We start from the raw sequence: 18403 nt of genomic DNA on the forward strand, positions 1-18403 counted from the left end.
GTAGAAGGAAGAAATGAAGGGCTGTAATACAGTGGCAGGGCATCTGTGGATTATCATGCTTTGTCTGATAATCTGGAGAGACGTTTCCAGCCAGTATAGATGGTTTAACTTAGTATGAGGAGCATCTTATGATCAGAGAATAATTCCAGTGGTAAATGTTACACAGCCAAGTCGTGACGGATGACCTCAGGTGTTGTGTTACAGGTGTTATTAACCTTTGTAGCTGTTACCACACAAGTGTATATAGTTAAGAAAAACTCCAGCAGCATTGCACTTATATATATATTTACTTTACCTGTCATTTTAAGTCTGTACTCTCGCCCATTATAAGGATTAGAAATGTTTGGGTTATTTCCCCCTTCTATCGTCCGATGCTCCCTGTTTTTGTTGTAAGAATTCCTGGCAGTTTAACACCCGCCCCCCTCATTTCACAGAAATCTGGCAGTGCTGATAACCTTGCAAAGAAGTTTAGGAAGTCTTGACTTCAAATGCTTTGCCATTATGTCTCTGGGCTGATCCAAAGCTTGCTGAAACTGAGTAGGCAGCTTCACTGCTGACTTCATTGTATTGGTGCCAATCTGAAGGCTGTAGTTCTGAGTCAGGCACCCAAATAATGACATTGAAACAAATGTTAATGTGTTGCTATTTAAAAGCATGTATTTTTGGCTAAACCTTTAAGGCTAATTTTTCCAACCTTTTAGAGCGACAAGAGAGAAAATATGACTATGTCGCATGACTATGGCCACATTTTCATGTTATTTTTAAAATGGGTACCCATATTTCTGCACATAGAGAGCTTGATGTAATCTGTCAGTGGGACATTTCAGAAGTTGAGAAACACGTGTAACATACAGGCATACTGATCAAAGAGTTGGAAAACCTAAAGATTGAAGCAACAGCATGCTTGGACAGTGGTCTCAAGGCCAAGGATAATAACCCTGTGTACCACAATCAGTTTGGCTTGAGTCACCATTAGTCTGGAGCAAGTGCACCACCACTTTTCTCCCAGCTCTGCATTGCCATGGAATAGATACACACCACCATCTCATCCCTATAGAAGCTTCCACAATGGTCCGTGAGATAACAGAGGATCTTGGTGATGCCACTCACTTCCAGCTTTGCCACTTTTAACACTTTTGTTCATTGCTCATTCCTGCCTCAACATTCCCCCTCCACACTCAGCTTTTGTACCCATTGTAGCAAGGATTACTCATAGTATAAATGTACAGTGGTACCTCGGGTTAAGTACTTAATTCGTTCTGGAGGTCCGTTCTTAACCTGAAACTGTTCTTAACCTGAAGCACCACTTTAGCTAATGGGGCCTCCCGCTGCCACCGCGCCCAGGAGCCCAATTTCTGTTCTTATCCTGAAGCAAAGTTCTTAACCTGAAGCACTATTTCTGGGTTAGCGGAGTGTGTAACCTGAAGCGTATGTAACCTGAAGTATATGTAACCCGAGGTACCACTGTACTCTAAAGCTATTTGCATGCTTAGAGGAAGATGCTGCACCTCACCACCCAGAATTACGGTATCTACTCTTCAGGAGTCTTAAATTTTAGTCCTTTACAGTGCCATGATTTCATACCTTTTCCTAATGGTCACAACCCAGCTGGCTAAGGGTAATTTTTGAGAATATATATTTTTTAAAATTCAGTTAGTTTATAGCTATTGGAACCATAGATTAAAACAAAAGATTGATAGATTTCCCCATTTCCCCCTTGGAAATTCATCACAAGGTAGCAAAATTACCCAATGGCATATTCACTGGCTAGATTCCCTTTGATCAGACATTCTTAAATGTGTACTCAGGTGAGTTTGGAGCACGCAATGAACATAAACGTAGAGCCATATAACTGTGTTTCCTTATTACCTAACTTCCTTAGTAGACAAAGCATTTTTTTAAAGAAAAAATGTGGGTTGCCTCATGTGCATCTCTTGAAAGATAATACATGTGTAGACAAAGAACCATGATGGGCAATAGGCTTCTAAAACGTCCTCACCCAACATATTTGCATTTACGCATGCAGTGTTGTGGTAAGATTAAATAACACAATACTTAGTGCATCATATAATTGATTAAATGGCTCCAGAGTGCTGGGTCAGTGGAATAAGCAAGCTGCAATCCTGTAGTCATTTTACCTAGCTGTTGTTGTTGGCATACATCTGTCTTGAGAGACAATGGAATGTGCCTCTAGGGCAGAAGGTGAGGTCAGACCTATGGAGAATCACAGAGCATGCTGTGGCTGCAGAGACTGATAACTTGTAACTACTGCCTCCCATGCAAGTCTGGGCAGTGTGTATGGAGGTCCTGGGCTGCCCGGATGTGAAGACCTTCTTGGCCTCGCCGTTGTGGTCCAAGGAAGGCAGAACAATATATTTGGCATCAGCTTGGCTGCAGGAGTTGCTGGGAGGAGGCGTACAAGACACTCGCCAACTGTCTTAGGAACTCCACTCCAGATTTGTGTGTGTTTTTACTCCTTAGCCTTTTCTTCTCCCGAAGATGTCCTGTAAGGCGGTAAACCCCATTGAACTCAACAGCATTTATTTCTGAGTAAACATGTATAGAATTGTATTGTTCATACACCCAAAATTTGCCAGCATGCCATAGTGTATGAATGCAGCAGAAGGACATATCAAAATTTACTTAGGTCAAAAATTCTTAGATTTCAATTGTTTTCAAGTTGCAGGTTTTAATTGTTTCCATCAGTTGCTGGAAATACAGTGGTACCTCTAGTTGCGGACTTAATCTGTTTCGGGGTGCCATTTGCACCCCGAAAAGGCCGCAACTAGAGCGCCTCTTCTGCGCATGTGCGCAGTGTGATCAAGCGCTTCTGCATGAAGCATGGAGATCGCTTCTGTGTGTGTCGAGAGATGGCTTTTGCGCATGCGGCGAACCTGGAAGTAAACACTTCTGGGTTTGCCGTGTTCATAAGCTGAAAGTCCGTAACGAGCGGAACGCAACACGAGGTATGACTGTTATGAAATCGGAGTAGACGGATTTTTAATTATTTTTTTTTTGGAGTGATACATATGCTGAGAACTTTCAAATACTCAGTGGATTTATTTGTTTTATTTGTTTGTACCTCCCTACCCCCAAATGAAACACCCAAGTGACTTACAAAAAACAAATTAAATGAATTAAAACAACTTGTGCCCTTGCTAATTTATTTATTTAACACACTTGTATACCACACTTCCTTATACTGTATCAGGCTGGTAAACAGCAAATAAGAAAACAATTCAAGGAAATGGCAGATAAAGTCTTAAAGCAGATTAAATTTGCTTAATACTAGCTCCGATGCTATATATTCTGATAATTACTGATTTACTTGACTATTGAATTTTCCTCAAGCCATGTCATAATTTATGTCCTTGATTTAATAATATGTGGTGTGCACTACATACGTTTTGAGGATTTGCTGAGTATTCTCATTCACTGTAGCTGGAATTGTGTCAATGTTATTGAAACAATTTCAGTTACATTTTAATTTTAATTTTCCTCCTGTAATTATTTATTCAGGACAAAATGGATCACAAACAAGCTTCAGATTGTTTATTAAATACACCCTTGACTTTTTATACAGAAGCCTCAGAGATTAGCTACAGATTAACTAAGGAACTTTCTTCAGGCATACGAGATGCTTTAGGCATCCCTGGAAATCTTTATTCTGAGCCCAGCAGCACACACAGGTTTATTGATCAATATTAACCAGAACTTTAATTGGTGCCCTTACTAAAAAAAAACAAAACTGGCCAGCACTTTGCCTGTGTGTATGTAATCCTGAATAGGGTTTATAGACTTCGGCTCCAAGATTTAAATAGTATTGCGAGGAAATTTATTCAAATCATGCAGAGTTCTCGTTATGTAAGGTTTCGCCTCATTTTTGCCACAAACATCAAATTTTGATCGTGTCTGAAACTGAGGCTGAGAAATAATGATTTGCCCAAGGCTACCCTCGAAGCATGATTCAGAGGGGAGGGAAATATGGGCCTGAAATCAATTGGCCTATGCTGCCTCTCAGGAATGATACGGATCCTTTATGCTACCAGTTACTAAGGTTGTGCATTTGCTTTGGACCAAGCACAAGGCTATGCTTCTGAGACATTCAGCTTGCCTCTAAATTCAAAGTAACTTGGGTCCAAAGTTGCCCAGGGTGACGTGGGCAGGTTCTTTGGCTTCAGAACCATCCTGGAGCTTGAGACTGATGTTTCTTCCCCACCATGTGCAATTTTATGCATTCTTGTAGGCCCCCAACCCCAAAATACATGGAATGTCAGGGAAAGTGAAGGAAAAGAGGGTCTAAATTAATGATATATTAATATCCACAGCGTGCCAGCATGTATTACAGCAATGTATTAACAGGTTTCTTTCTATTTTTAATTTCCATCTATTCTTTCAGGGATTGCTAACTAGTCTTCATACTGTCCAGTTTTCTAGAATTAGTATGTTTTAAGATCTTGGTTACGTGTGTGTGTGTGTGTGTGTGTGTGTGTGTTTTAAGGCAACGGTTGGAGAGCTGTTAAAAATCTCACAGGCTCCCATAAACAATGTGAGCTTACTCAGGATTCTTGCAGTTTATCTTCCCCTGTGAAGGAAAACAGTGCTAGCCATGCATGCGTAATCTCTGCAGGAAATCAATCACTGCTGCGCTTTTATCTTTCGCTTATTTTAAACTGGGCTCCCTTTGCTAAAGGTTGTGCAAACTTCATTTATTTAATGACGTTCTTTTTCCCCAGATGGCTGCCTTGTTGCAATTATTTTTTTCCTAATCTACGGTTATTATAACATCACAGTGATGCAATAACCTGAACAATGAAATGTTTTGTTGAGGGCTGTTGCATAAAAAAACATTAAGCAACAGATCTGACTCATCAGCTTACAGATTCTTCTTGATGACCTTGCTATCAGGTGCACAGCCTTTTGTGTGAGAGAAACCCTTTGGGTCTTCAGGTGAAGCTTCAAATGATTTTAAACCATTAATACTTTTAGTTTGAACGTCACAAATTTATCAAGCGAAAAACTTGCTACTTTAATCAACACTGGTAGCCGAAAGCTATGGTGTGGATAACACCAAGGTTGCAGGTTTGATACTCATACAGTGGTACCTCGGGTTAAGTACTTAATTCGTTCCGGAGGTCCGTTCTTAACCTGAAACAGTTCTTAACCTGAAGCACCACTTTAGCTAATGGGGCCTCCTGCTGCCGCTGGAGCACGATTTCTGTTCCCACCCTGAAGCAAAGTTCTTAACCCAAGGTACTATTTCTGGGTTAGCGGAGTGTGTAACCTGAAGCGTATGTAACCTGAGGTACCACTGTATAGGATAGCTGCATATTCCTGCTTTCTAATGGGTTTGGACTGGAAGATGCTTAGGGTCCCTTCCAACTCTACAATTCTATGATTCTAAGGAAGAAGCAATAGAAATTACATTTTATTTTTATTTAGAAAATTTGCAATATTAGTCTTCTGAGGCCCTCCTTCATGTGCTTCCTCCTCGAGAGGTCTGGAGGATGGCAACACGAGAACGGGGCCTTCTCTGCAGTGGCTCCCCATCTGTGGAATGTTTTCCCCAGGGAAGTTCGCCTGGTGCCTTCATTACACACCTTTAGGTGCCAGGTAAAAATCTTCCTTTTTAACCAGGCCTTTGGTTGTCCTGATCAACATCCTATACCCTTTTAAAATGCAGCTCTTTTTTGGGGGGGTGTGTGTGTTATTGGGTTATTGTTTTTATTTTGATTTTATATATTGTGCTCTTTTCTGTGAACTGCCCTGAGACCTCCAGGTATAGGGCAGTATATAAGTTCAATGAATGAATGATAAATAAATAAATAACCAGGGCAGCCTGTGGCGCCATCCCCCCCCCCTGCAGCCCTTATTCTGCCTTCCCAAAGCTAGGTAAGGAAGGTGTTGGACTTTGGGGCCTCCTGTCTTCTTCCCAAAGCCAAGCTAGTGTTTCCTCAGCTTTGGGAGGGAGGTGGCAGGGCTCTAGGACCCTGTTTCTCTCCCCGACCCCCTGCACAAGGCAGTGTGCGGCCCATGGGTTCCATGTCAAAGTACTCTTGTGGCCCACTTGGCATGAGACATTGGATTGCCCAAACTGTACTTTCATTGTTCTTTGCCCAAATTAGCACTGAATTAATGTTTAGCATATTATGTAAGAGACCTTGGCTCTGGGAAATGGTCCTTTTGACAACCCCTGACTTGTGAGTGGGTTATATTATGAAATATAGTGGTACCTCGGGTTAAGAACTTAATTTGTTCTGGAGGTCCGTTCTTAACCTGAAACTGTTCTTAACCTGAAGTACCACTTTAGCTAATGGGGCCTCCTGTTGCCGCTGCTGCCCGTTTTCTCTTATCATCCTGAAGCAAAGTTCTTAACCCGAGGTAATATTTCTTGGTTAGCGGAGTCTGTAACATGAAGCATATGTAACCTGAAGCATATGTAACCCGAGGTACCACTGTACAGCGCCAGTTATATCCATTGATGGAAATGAGTGACTATTAGCACAAATGAAGTCTGTAAATTTGTAAAGAGGGGTGTTATGTAAGATTTTTAGTTACATGACAATCAAGTGGCCCCATCTCACAACAGGCTATAGAATTGGCCTTTGGACAGTAGAATTTGTGATCAGGAAGTCTGATTGCTCCTGTCTTAACTCCGTATCAGGTAGATTTCACCTGCAGTCAACAATGAATCAGTCTGATCCACCATTTGTATTTTTAACTTTCTATGGATTAGCCCAATGGATTAACCGGAAAGCTGTGGAATTGCCCAGCATATATTTCCATTTTAAGTTACCCAAATGAAATTCTGGGAGCTGCAATTCTTGATGTAGTTTTGTATGACTTGTTGAAGTCAATAGAGTTTCTTGGCCTACTTAAATTAAACATATGGTACACAGTAGTGCTGTTTAGAAGGGATGTAAATATGTTAAAGCAAAAAGACAGGTCCTTAGATTTGCAAGTGTTATCGTTCTTTTATTATTTATTAAATTTGTATTAAATCAGTGGCATTAGTGACCTCAATGTGGTCATTTGAGAGTACACTAATTAACCCACCAGGTGCTGCTTCCACACAAACACCATAGAAATCAACTGGAACTATGAGATCAGTAGCTGAGGCATTGTGCTAAGGATAGCCTTTTGAGCAGATGGAAATGTACAAAGCTAAGCCAGAAGTGAGCCATGTGTTTTAAATAGAATAGAAACTTTATTTGAGGATCAGCTCTAAAATTCCATTATCCTTTCACCTGCTCTCGAGGAGAAAAACAACAAAGAGGAACTTTCATTAGAAAGAGCCCAAACTATTTTATGAGTGAAAAAATGCCAAATAACCATAGGAAAATGAGAAAAATTCAATACCCCACCCCCACCCCTGTGTGTGTGTGTGTGTGTGTGTGTGTGTGTGAGAGAGAGAGAGAGAGAGAGAGAGAAAATTATGCAACAGTTGTTCCATTGCATTCTTTGAAACAATATAATGTAAGTGATGTGAAAACTGCCTTTTAAGACCATCCTGATCTGAAAATGGTGATAATTTGTGTGATTTATCTTTGGAAAGTATATTTGTTATTAATTAATTTGTAATTATCAGAACAAACAATAACTGTACTACTCATTCATGGTGACAATTACATCACTTTCCAGCTTCTCCTCTGGGAGAAACAGAAATATTGCAGCACTGCATGTAGCTCATATGCTTGAGAATTCCTTTGTGAATGTGATTTTCTAACACATATTAAGTAGATGACATTTTCTTCTAAGGGTTTCCTCTTTATTTTATTTTCATAGCTTGTATGGAGAAGAAATCTCTTGCATATGTGTGTTACTGACCTACAATTTAATTATATGCTGACCCTATAACCTCTGAACACTTCTGACACCTTTTGACGTGAGAGTGGTGTAACCTCAGCAGCAAAGGACCTTATAAAATCAGGGACTCGGGGCTCACCCAAACTTCCATTTGTCCCATGCTTACTAGGGATGGCTCCAAGTGGTTTTTATTTTCTCCTGCCTCTTTCTCTGGGAAAACCCGCTGTTTACTGCTGAATTTATACAAACATCAATCTGCCTAGAAAGCACAGGCAAATGGAAGTGTGGCTTAGCCCTCAATCATAAAATGATGGCTGCATTTGTATGCCTTCCAATAAGAAAATGAAACTCTGCGTTGTAACATAAAACATTGCGTTTCCAATGTGGCCACTTAAAGTCTAAATTCTGTAGAATTTAACTTAAAGTTACAGACCTGTTGCACCAGGCTTCCCTAGCAGGTAGTCTTTTGGTTACATAGAGTTTATCTTGTTAATAGCTGGTTCTATCTCTGTTCCAGCTTTTGTCCCCACCTCCATATTTGGCATGATAATTCTCTTATCCACATTTCTTTGCTGGGCTTGCGATCTCACTTCTAAAGCAGTGTACTCAGCTTTTTCTCTCCGTTTATCTGAAAAATAGGAATGGCGGTGTTTCTCCTTTTTCTGAAAAGTGTAGAAATCATATTAATGATAATGTATCACTTGCATAGCCTTTTTTTAAATAATAGCTTATCACAGGGTTATTAGAATGATGGACTCAGTAAGAATGAAAAAGCAGTCTACTTATTAAGCCGTCTTATTGAGTCCATCATCCTAATAGCCCTGTGATGGCAACTTTAGTTCTATTTTACAGATGGGCAGCTGAGGCTGAGATGTTCTGAAAACCTGAATTTGTGTTCAGTGTGAATAGTCAAAATAGGTGACAACACTCTCAGTTCAGCCAGCTGAGATAATACAGTCGTACCTTGGAAGCCGAATGGAATCCTTTTGACTTCAAAACTTTCGAAAACCAATGCGTGGCTTCTGATTGGCTGCAGGAAGTTCCTGCAGCCAATTGGAACCCGCGGCAGCCCCATCGGACATCCAGGTTCCAATTATAGTTTGCAAACCGGAACAGTGACTTCTGGGTTTGCAATGTTCGGGAGCCAAAACGTTCGGGAACTAAGCTGTTTGACTTCCAAGGTACGACTGTAATTGTCTTGAACACAGGAACAATGGAAATTTAATTTTGTTGATTTAAAATGGGTCCTGAGGTACTGTCATAATAATGGTTGTAACTCTGACTTGAAATATAAACAGCACTTTACAAGGCACTTATTCTTGAGAAAATGTTAACACCTGATGTTTGAAGGCTGAAGAGCAATTAAAAATGTTTCCCAATAGTAGTGCAGCTAAGTCATCAGCTCGGTTTAAAGGGATAGAATAGAATCGAAGAGTTGGAAGGGACCACGAGCTTCACCTAGTCCAACCTCCTGCCATACAGGAATCTTTCTGCCCAATGTGGCACTCAAACCTACAACCCTGAGATTCACAGTCTCCATGCTCTACCAACTGTAATATAAAGAGTCTCTAAAATGTTGTGACTTCTGTCCTATAAAGTGTGGAGCTTGGAACTGAAGAATAGCCAACTAAAACAACTTTGTTAGCTCCTCTGATGTTAATTGAAACTGTTCACATGCTTAGAACCAGATCTCTGTGTTTTGCCCCTTAGAAGTGAAAATTTTGTGTGTGGTGCAGGAATTAGTAAAGACTGCAAGGTCAGCTCCGTCAATAGAATCCATTAGAAACTTTCTTACTGCTTGGGTATTTATCAGCGTTGGTCTTGGGAAGTCACTTCTATTTTCTTTTACTCCAAGTGTTATATAATAATAATAATCTGATCCTTTCCACAACCGATTCAAGTGAAAATAATACATAATAGCAATCCTATACTCAGAGGTAAGCCCCACTGGGTTCAATGAGGCTTATTTTAAGATAAGTGGGTATAGGATTACAGTCTAATTGTGCTTGTGGTGGAAGCAGGGAGGACAAGAGAGATTTCGACATATTCAAAGCTGGGATGTTGATAAGCTGCAGCTATATTGTTGCAAAAGAGAGGATAGTTGGTTCCCAAAGGCCAATCCTTTTACAGCACTTTGGCATCCCCCTCCTGAGATCGAACCAGGTCCCTACTCAAATACTTATCCAGTCACAATCAGGCCATTGCCATATTAAAAAAAAAAAATAGGCATTAGTAGTATAAATCTGTGGTTACAATTGTATAATGAAGCAGACAGTGCTGTGTATTGATTGTTTCATTGGCACACAACATGCTACAAACAACTTTCAAAGTGTTTATAAAAGCACCTGAAATTTCAAGAGTGACTAATGTAAGGCAGCATTCAAAGATGGTTTTAGATTCCCCCCCTTTTTTTGAGGGAGGGAGTGATAAAATAGCTGCAAGATTAATCATAGGGGGAAAGGGCTGAAGTTGAAATACAGTAGGAGTCACGACCGTACATACTAATACTTTCCAGAGAAATTATAAGAAATAGCCAAAGTAAAATTAGCTTGTTTTTATTAAATGCATTTTGATCCTATTGTCAGATGAAATTCTGACTCACACACACAGAGTGACTAAGAAATAAGGCTTTGTCTTTTCCATTTGGATAAACGCTGGCTTAACAAACTGTTCAAGGGAGGTATTGATAAGGCTATTGTAGCTTTGCCTGTGTTTGGTGGATTTACCATTAGCATGTCATATAGAATAGGGACCCTTTTAAAAGGCATTGTGTGAGAAACAAAACCACTTAAGCTCTGTGGCTAGTGTAAATATTAGTTTTGTTATCAGAAATTTAAACCGTGTTAGCCTCAAGAGTACTTTTCTCATTGAGGAAGGAAATCACACCTCACCTTTCTTTCAATTATTTTTGGGTGAAGGTCCAGGGGAACAAAAGAAAACCCCTCTCTTTGAAATAAAGAATGCAGTGTGCAGCCTAAATCTACAAAACAGTGTGGACCATTGGTTTCTGTATCACCATAATGCTAATGCTTGAGTTCCCCTTATAATTACTAGATATTCCACACATTGCTTCAGTCTAATAACCTCAACGGACATGCTAGCTGGACCCCCACATCCTTGAGGCTTCAAGGGGACATTATGCTGGATGCCATAGCAGTTAAAGTAATTTTGCATAGATATTGGATAAATAAGAAAAAAATGCCATGTTAAAAACTGAAATCTGATTCAGGTAATATCTGCAATTAATGGTATTGGTTGCTATTTTGCATCTGCTTCAAGTAGCCTAGGGTATGAAGTGGCCTTTATGTAAAATGTTAAAGTACCCGTTCCCCATCAGAGTGTTTTCTCCACAGGGTGCCACTGTCATGGTAAGCCCATCCATTTAAACAGAAGGCCTTCCACATTTCACTTTAAGGAACCCAAGAGTCTGCCATTGCCCATGCCTCTATGAGCAGAGTTGCTCCTGTTTCTTGCAAACAGTTGCATGCCAGAGTCCTAAGGTAGTGCCAAGCTGTTGGATCCTGTAATACGTACTATGGAAGGTCCTTCAATTAGAGGGATTGGCATGTCAATGCATTTGGTATTTTGGTACAGCTATAAAGGTAAAGGACCCCTGGACAGTCAAGTCCAGTCAAAGGTGACTATGGGGTTGTGGCGCTCATCTCGCTTTCAGGCCGAGGTAGCCGGCATTTGTCCACAGACAGCTTTCCGGGTCATGTGGCCAGCATGACATAAACCACTTCTGGCCCAATGGGACACTGTGACATAAGCCAGAGCATACGGAAATGCTGTTTAACTTCCGCCACAGTGGTACCTATTTATCTACTTGCACTGGTGTGCTTTTGAACTGCTAGGTTGGCAGGAGCTGGGACAGAGCAACAGGAGGTTACTCCGTCGCAGGAATTCAAACCGGTGACCTTCTGATCAGCAAGCCTAAGAGGCTCAGTGGTTTAGTGCAGAGCTGTAGTGCACCAATGGCAAAAGCACCCTGCGGGCAGAGGAGAGACTACTTTGGCCTGCTTCACATTCTGTTGCATCCTTAGACTGTTTTCCTTGACTGATAGCTTATATATTTATTCCCATTTTGAGTAGATTTTGAGGTATGAAAAAAACCTGCGTTAGAATAACTTCTGTCATTTGGATACAGTGTCAGAAGTTGTTGTTAGACGAATATTATTTCACTAATTACTTAACAGTCTTGTCATTTATTGAGTGAGCCAACCTGAGTTAATACATTGCATTCATTTCCCTTTGGTATGAATTGCAGATGAGATTATTTATGCCTCGAATGTTGCTCCATCTGGTGAAACTGAGAATAGAAACATTGAAATAGGAGCTTTTAAAGTTACCAAATATAGAAGTATTATGTGGTTACAATACCAGAAAAGGCTGGTCCCCTTTAATAGTGTTTTGGATGTGGATTTGAGAACCTAGGCTTCAAATCTAAGGTTGACCACAAACTCATGAGTGGTCTTTGATATATTGCAGAACCTACCTCAGAATTTAATTTGAAAATGACAATAATTGTTACATAGTTTATATAGGGATGCATTAAATAAGGACTTCAAGCCACTTCAGACTTTGACAATTCATTTTGAAACATTTGCTCTGACTTAGCAGTTGCATTGCCATTATAACATCCTTGCAATACCAACAAGATTGAATGCTTTTCCTTTTTAAAATGATGTTGGTGGACAAATTGGGAGATGTCTTCCTAGGAATTTTTTTGCTGATGTTGCATGTCTTAGCTATAAAAGTACTATGTAAATAATTTATAATGTCTATCTTTAGAAAGATCTCTTAAGTTACTGTAGCTGTAAATTGCTACAGCAATGTTTTCAGATCAAGGAAGCAGGCTTAAAAATAAAATAAAATCAATGGTTTATCACCACCACCACCACCATCTGGTAAAAAAGGTGCACTAGAGCCTGCTCTCCATAACTGACACCAGCCATTCTGATATGAATTAATTTGATAAATTAATATGAAGCATACTTTTAGCTTGTGAATGAGACCTGGTAAATTAGGTTTCATGCGGGCATCAAACTTGACATAGTTCTCTGCATACTTTTTAAAAATGTACTTGGCTTTCCAAACTGATATTTAACTTTCCTCTGTCACCAGTACAATCTTTCAAAGCAACCAAAGTTTCAAAGCAGCTCTTGTACACTGACCACAAAAGAAAGAACTAACAAAAATAGCATTTATTTAGGAGAGCAGAACATAAATTTGGACAAATAAAAAGGAACAGAAAATAGTACTCCATCTGGCATACTGACTTATTTAATATTTTAGATTCCCTGAAAATACCTAGGACAGAAGTCTTACTTGTGCAGTTTTTAGCCTTTTTCCTTCTCTACCTCCATCCTTTGTATTTAATACCTTTGTAACGAGTGTGATCACTGGAGTTCCACTCATGCTGGAGAAAGGGAGCAGGGAGGTATTTCTGTTGATCCATCCCAATGCAGACCCCTGTAAAACTGCCCTGGAGGATTGTGGGATTCTCTAGATCACCCTGGGAGCTTTTCCTTGGGTCCCAGGGAGGGAATCAACTCTCTCTCCTCCTTCCAGCAGAGAGTCTCTGCTAGATTTTGATTCCCTCTACAAATGAAAAGAGCTCATCTTCCGCTCTAGGAGAGAGACTGTGGGATCAAACCCAATATTAGTTCATTGTTCACTGGAAAACATCAGAGTAGAATGCAATTCCATACAGAAATGGGATAGTACTACATATTAAAAGGACTTTGCCAAGTAATGTGGAGTTGATTGAATGAAGGAAACTGGCTCAACAGGGATATTGGAGGCACACAAAGGTCTTCTAGAAACGCTGGAAACTGCTTTTATACCAAGTCAGAGCATTAGTGCATATAGCTGAGTAGACTCTACTCTGACTGGCAGTGCCTCTCCAGATTAGACAGGAGTTTTCTCCAGCCGCACCAGAGAATGAATCTGCAAAACATATGCCCACAGCTCTTACCACACAGTAAATGGCTGTGTATGCTTATGGTGAAGGTGGAGAAATCTGAACTCTGTTGTACTTTCCACTATGGGACGTAGCCACAAATTTTGCTGGAGGGCAGGCTTTTGTTAGGGAGGGCAGAACCTCAGATCTGCATTTTTTTTGAATGGTTATTTGGGGGACAGCTGCCCCCCCAGCCCCCCTTGGCTATGCCCATGCCTTCCACACTCAGGTACAACACCCGCACAGGAGAAGATCATACCCTTTGTTATGCAGACTGCAGAATTAACAGCTGAAACTTATAGAAAGCAAAGCCTCCTTTCTGACTCTTGGCAGGGGACCACGATGACTGTATTCATGGAAATGATGACAAGCAAAGTGACTCCTGCTAGCCCAGCTATGCACTCTTGCTCACTTGTTAGGAACTTTGATGTGTATTGATGTTACAGACCCATATGGGGCAGAAATAGTCACCAGCAATCCATTTAAAGTTTTCCAGTGAAAAGTGAAGTAATTTCAGAATCATACGAATTACAGTAGGGGAGCATAGTAGGGAAAGTGACTAACTAAAATCTGCAAAACAGAAAGGATTTTCTGGAATTCATAGTGATTATTAGTATGCTGTCTTCCGTAAAGGTAAAGGTAAAGGGACCCCTGACTATTAGGTCCAGTCGTGACTGACTCTGGGTTTGCGGCGCTCATCTCGCTTTATTGGCCAAGGGAGCCGGCGTACAGCTTCCGGGTCATGTGGCCAGCATGACTAAGCCGCTTCTGGCGAACCAGAGCAGCGCATGGAAACGCCGTTTACCTTCCCGTCGGAGTGGTACCTATTTATCTACTTGCACTTTGATGTGCTTTCGAACTGCTAGGTTGGCAGGAGCAGGGACCGGGCAACAGGAGCTCACCCCGTTGCAGGGATTCGAACCGCCGACCTTCTGATCGGCAAGTCCTAGGTTTAACCCACAACACCACCTGTGTCCCTTGTCTTCCTTACGTCTCGCCTATTAATTATATGCTCAATGGTTGGAGGTGCTACTGTGGTCTTAGCTATTCCTTCCTCCCCTCACCTTCTTGTGCACTGTGGTGCTGCAGATCACAATTGCTGCTCCACACCTTGTGACTTTTTAATTTTTAAGCAACCCACAATATGATAGCTAACCATGTCATTGATGTTACATGTTGTTAGGCCCATAGTTTGCACAAAGAGCTGGCTTCTATGAGTTAATTATAGCTGCTTCTGAGTGAAAATCTTTCCCATCCCACCACTCCTCTGGCCCAAAGGTGATATGAAAGTCAGGCAAGGAAAATATAGTTAGGCTATACTGACCTATATATCAGTAATCCGTATGTCGCTATTATTTTGGATGGAAAATGAGAAAGAGTAAACAATACAGATTAAATTCAAGTGAGTCATAGTTACACATTCCAGTTTGTGGTATGGCATGAGGTGTTTTCCACAGCAGTAAAAAATCTACTTGCTGAAGCTAAGTTGGTCTAGGTCTGATCAATACCTGGGTGGGAGATAGCCTGGGAAAATATACCAAGGTGGAATCACAGAATCTTAGAGTTGGAAGGGACCCAAGAGTCATCTAGTCCAACCCCCTGCAATGCAGGAATCCCAGCTAAAGCATCCATGACAGATGGCCATCCAACCTCTGCTTAAAAACCCCCAGGGAAGGAGAGGAAGAAAGGCAAGATATTAAATGTATAATTAATTAATTAATTAATAGTAATAAGTCAATACAAGTGAATGTGGTTAGAGCTTATATAATTTCCCATTAACATTATCTTAATTCTTTTAAGGTATGCAAGTACTATATACCTGTTTATCTGTTTATTAAGATATGCCCAATATGGTAAAGCCATTCAGTGATTTATGACTTGAGCTTTCTTTCCTGAATGAATAACTAAAAGATACTCTGAATAATATTCACACATACATTTTAAAGACTGTAAAATCAAGAAACTAATCATTATTATTATTCTTTTGTGTGCCACAGGTGTTTTCCGAAGATTGTAGGCTGAACCTACCCAGAAGCAATTTTTACCAAGACGACATGATGCTTGAGATGATGGAACAAATGGGAGAATGCTTATGGATTTAAAATTACTGTATTTATCCAGTTGTTACGGTTCAAGAAGTCCTAGAAGATTAATTTATCCTGTTACTATTTGCACACCTACTAAAAATTGCTTCTGATGCAGCTGAGAAAAATGCAGTCCATTAAAACAGAACAGGCACCTGCTGATACAAGTAGCAATGTGGACAAAATTATGGCACTTAGTTCTACATTAGGAGATGTATCTGATGACCTAGCTACTGGTGATGAAATGCTACTCAGTGAAGGAGGCATTGCAAAAAACAAGTCTTCAGCATGCCGGAGAAAGCGGGAATTCATTCCTGATGAAAAGAAAGATGCCATGTATTGGGAAAAACGGCGGAAAAATAATGAAGCTGCCAAAAGGTCTCGTGAAAAGCGGCGGCTAAACGACCTTGTATTGGAGAACAAACTAATTGCACTGGGAGAAGAAAATGCCACTTTAAAAGCTGAGTTACTTTCACTGAAGCTAAAGTTTGGTTTAATTAGCTCTTCAGCGTATGCCCAAGAGGTTCAGAAGCTCAGCAATTCAACAGCTGTTTATTTTCAGGAGTATCAGAATGCCAAATCAAGTATTAACTCTTTCATTGATGAGCATGAACCACCAATGGTGGGCAGCAGTTGTATATCTGTCATTAAGCACTCGCCACAAAGCTCTTTATCCGATGTGTCTGAAGTGTCATCAGTAGATCATGCTCAAGTGAGCCCTATACAAAATAATTGCAAAAATCCTGAAAATAAGTTCCAGCTCATAAAGCAGGAGCCAATGGAACTGGAAAACTATGCAAGGGATTCACGAGATGAAAGAGGCTCCTATACAACATCCATGTACCCAAATTTCATGGGGAGCAACTTTAGTGGCTACTCACATTCCCCTCCACTGTTGCAAGTTAACAGATCCTCTAGTAATTCTCCAAGAACTTCAGAGGCTGATGACGGTGTTGTTGGAAAGTCATCAGATGGAGAAGATGAGCAGCAGGTACCTAAAGGCCCAATCCACTCTCCTGTTGAACTTAAAAGCAATCATGCCACAGTTAAAGTCCCAGAGGTGAGCTCTTCTGCACTGCCTCATAAGCTTAGAATTAAGGCTAAGGCCATGCAGATCAAAGTGGAATCGTTGGATAATGACTATGATGCTACCCAGAAACTAACGTCACCAATTGATATGTCATCTAAAAGGCATTTTGAACTCGAAAAGCACAATGTGCAAAATTTGGTACATACTTCTCACACTCCTTTCTCTGTCCAAGTGACTAATATTCAAGACTGGTCTCTGAAACCAGAGCACTGGCACCATCAAAAGGAATTAACTGAAAAAAATCAGAGTGGCTGCAAAACGGGAGCGGCTGACATTAAAGACAATTCCTACAAAGTGTCTGAGACAGAGAACTTGTATTTGAAGCAGGGCATAGCAAATTTGTCCGCAGAGGTTGCTTCACTTAAAAGACTTATAACTACACAACACATCTCTGCTTCAGACTCTGGCTAAATGACTACTGAATAAATGCTTATTGTTTTAAAGGATGTCATTTGCAGTAGATTGATATGTTTTGTATTATGCTGAATTTTCACTGGACTTGTGATGTCATTTCACTGTAATGTTCACATGATGTCTGATGGTGTCTTTTCGTGCACAGATGACTATAAAGACTAGATTGTCATGATCACTATACCTTGTGTATAGTTAAGTAGCCTGTGCAAAGGCTGTATATAGTGAACATTATTTTTCTGTCGTTCTGTTACTATAAAGTGTGAAAGTTGCCAGTTCCAATAAACAATTGGTGACAAGCACAGAACTGGTATGTCGTCGGTCCATTTCCATTAACATGTAAATACCCACCACAGTCCTGAGAACCATCTCCATTATCTTAGTTATAGGTGTCTTGATGTATATATTAGTTATAAGAGAGGAGTGTTTCCCTCCCACCCTGCCCGTGGCAAAGCCCTATCCCCTATGCTGCTTGGGAAGCTGCTTTTTAAAGTCTTTGAAAATTAAATGCCATTTCTGACACACAGATATGGGGAGACAGTGGAATAATACTGGTTTTCCTACAGGGACTGGATAACAACAACAACAACAACAAAGTATTATTTATATTCCACCCATCTGGCTGGGTTTTCCCAGCCACTCTGGGTGGCTTCCTAAAGAATATTAACAACACGATAAAATATCAAATATTAAAAACTTCCCTAAACAGGGCTGCCTTCAGATCTCTTCTAAAAGTCAGATAGTTGTTTATTTCCTTGACATCTGATGGGAAGGTGTTCCACAGGGCGGGCGCCACTACCGAGAAGGCCCTCTGCCTGGATCCTTGTAACTTCACTTCTCGCAGTGAAGGAACTGCCAGAAGGCCCTCGGCGCTGGACCTCAGTGTCTGGGCTGAACAATGGGGGTGGAGACGCTCCTTCAGGTATACTGGGCCAAGGCCAGTATACCTCGGTCTGCACCAACACTTTGAATTGTGCTAAAACTGTCTGACAGAATGGGTGCGACAAGAAACAAACTATGTTCTCCAACCTAAGAGGTTTAGAAATGCTC

At 40.6% G+C, this 18403-nt stretch overlaps 1 protein-coding gene and 1 long non-coding RNA gene across 6 annotated transcripts in view; one reads left to right on the plus strand and one right to left on the minus strand.

Moving 5' to 3' along the window:
- NFIL3 (nuclear factor, interleukin 3 regulated) overlaps positions 1-17660 on the plus strand; it is a 22476-nt gene extending 4816 nt beyond the window's left edge. For both annotated transcript variants that reach the window (XM_083577019.1, XM_083577020.1), the window contains exon 2: positions 15766-17660. In XM_083577019.1, the coding sequence (XP_083433145.1) occupies positions 15965-17353 (1389 nt within the window). In that variant the 5' untranslated portion in view covers positions 15766-15964 and the 3' untranslated portion in view covers positions 17354-17660. The remainder of the gene's footprint in view (positions 1-15765) is intronic.
- LOC310745049 overlaps positions 7186-18403 on the minus strand; it is a 36497-nt gene continuing 25279 nt past the window's right edge. Inside the window, exons 1-3 of one of the 4 annotated variants that reach the window (XR_014539856.1) lie at positions 15093-15756; positions 11250-11339; positions 7186-8468 (exon numbers count right to left, since the gene is read on the minus strand). This is a non-coding gene — a long non-coding RNA (uncharacterized lncRNA). Of the gene's footprint in view, positions 8469-11249; positions 11990-13134; positions 14021-15092; positions 15757-18403 lie in introns of those variants that run through there. The other 3 variants (XR_014539857.1, XR_014539858.1, XR_014539855.1) reach the window with 3 other exon arrangements.

Source organism: Podarcis filfolensis (assembly GCF_964270895.1).
Source record: "Podarcis filfolensis genome assembly, chromosome: 11".
Classification (NCBI taxonomy): Eukaryota; Metazoa; Chordata; class Lepidosauria; order Squamata; family Lacertidae; genus Podarcis; species Podarcis filfolensis.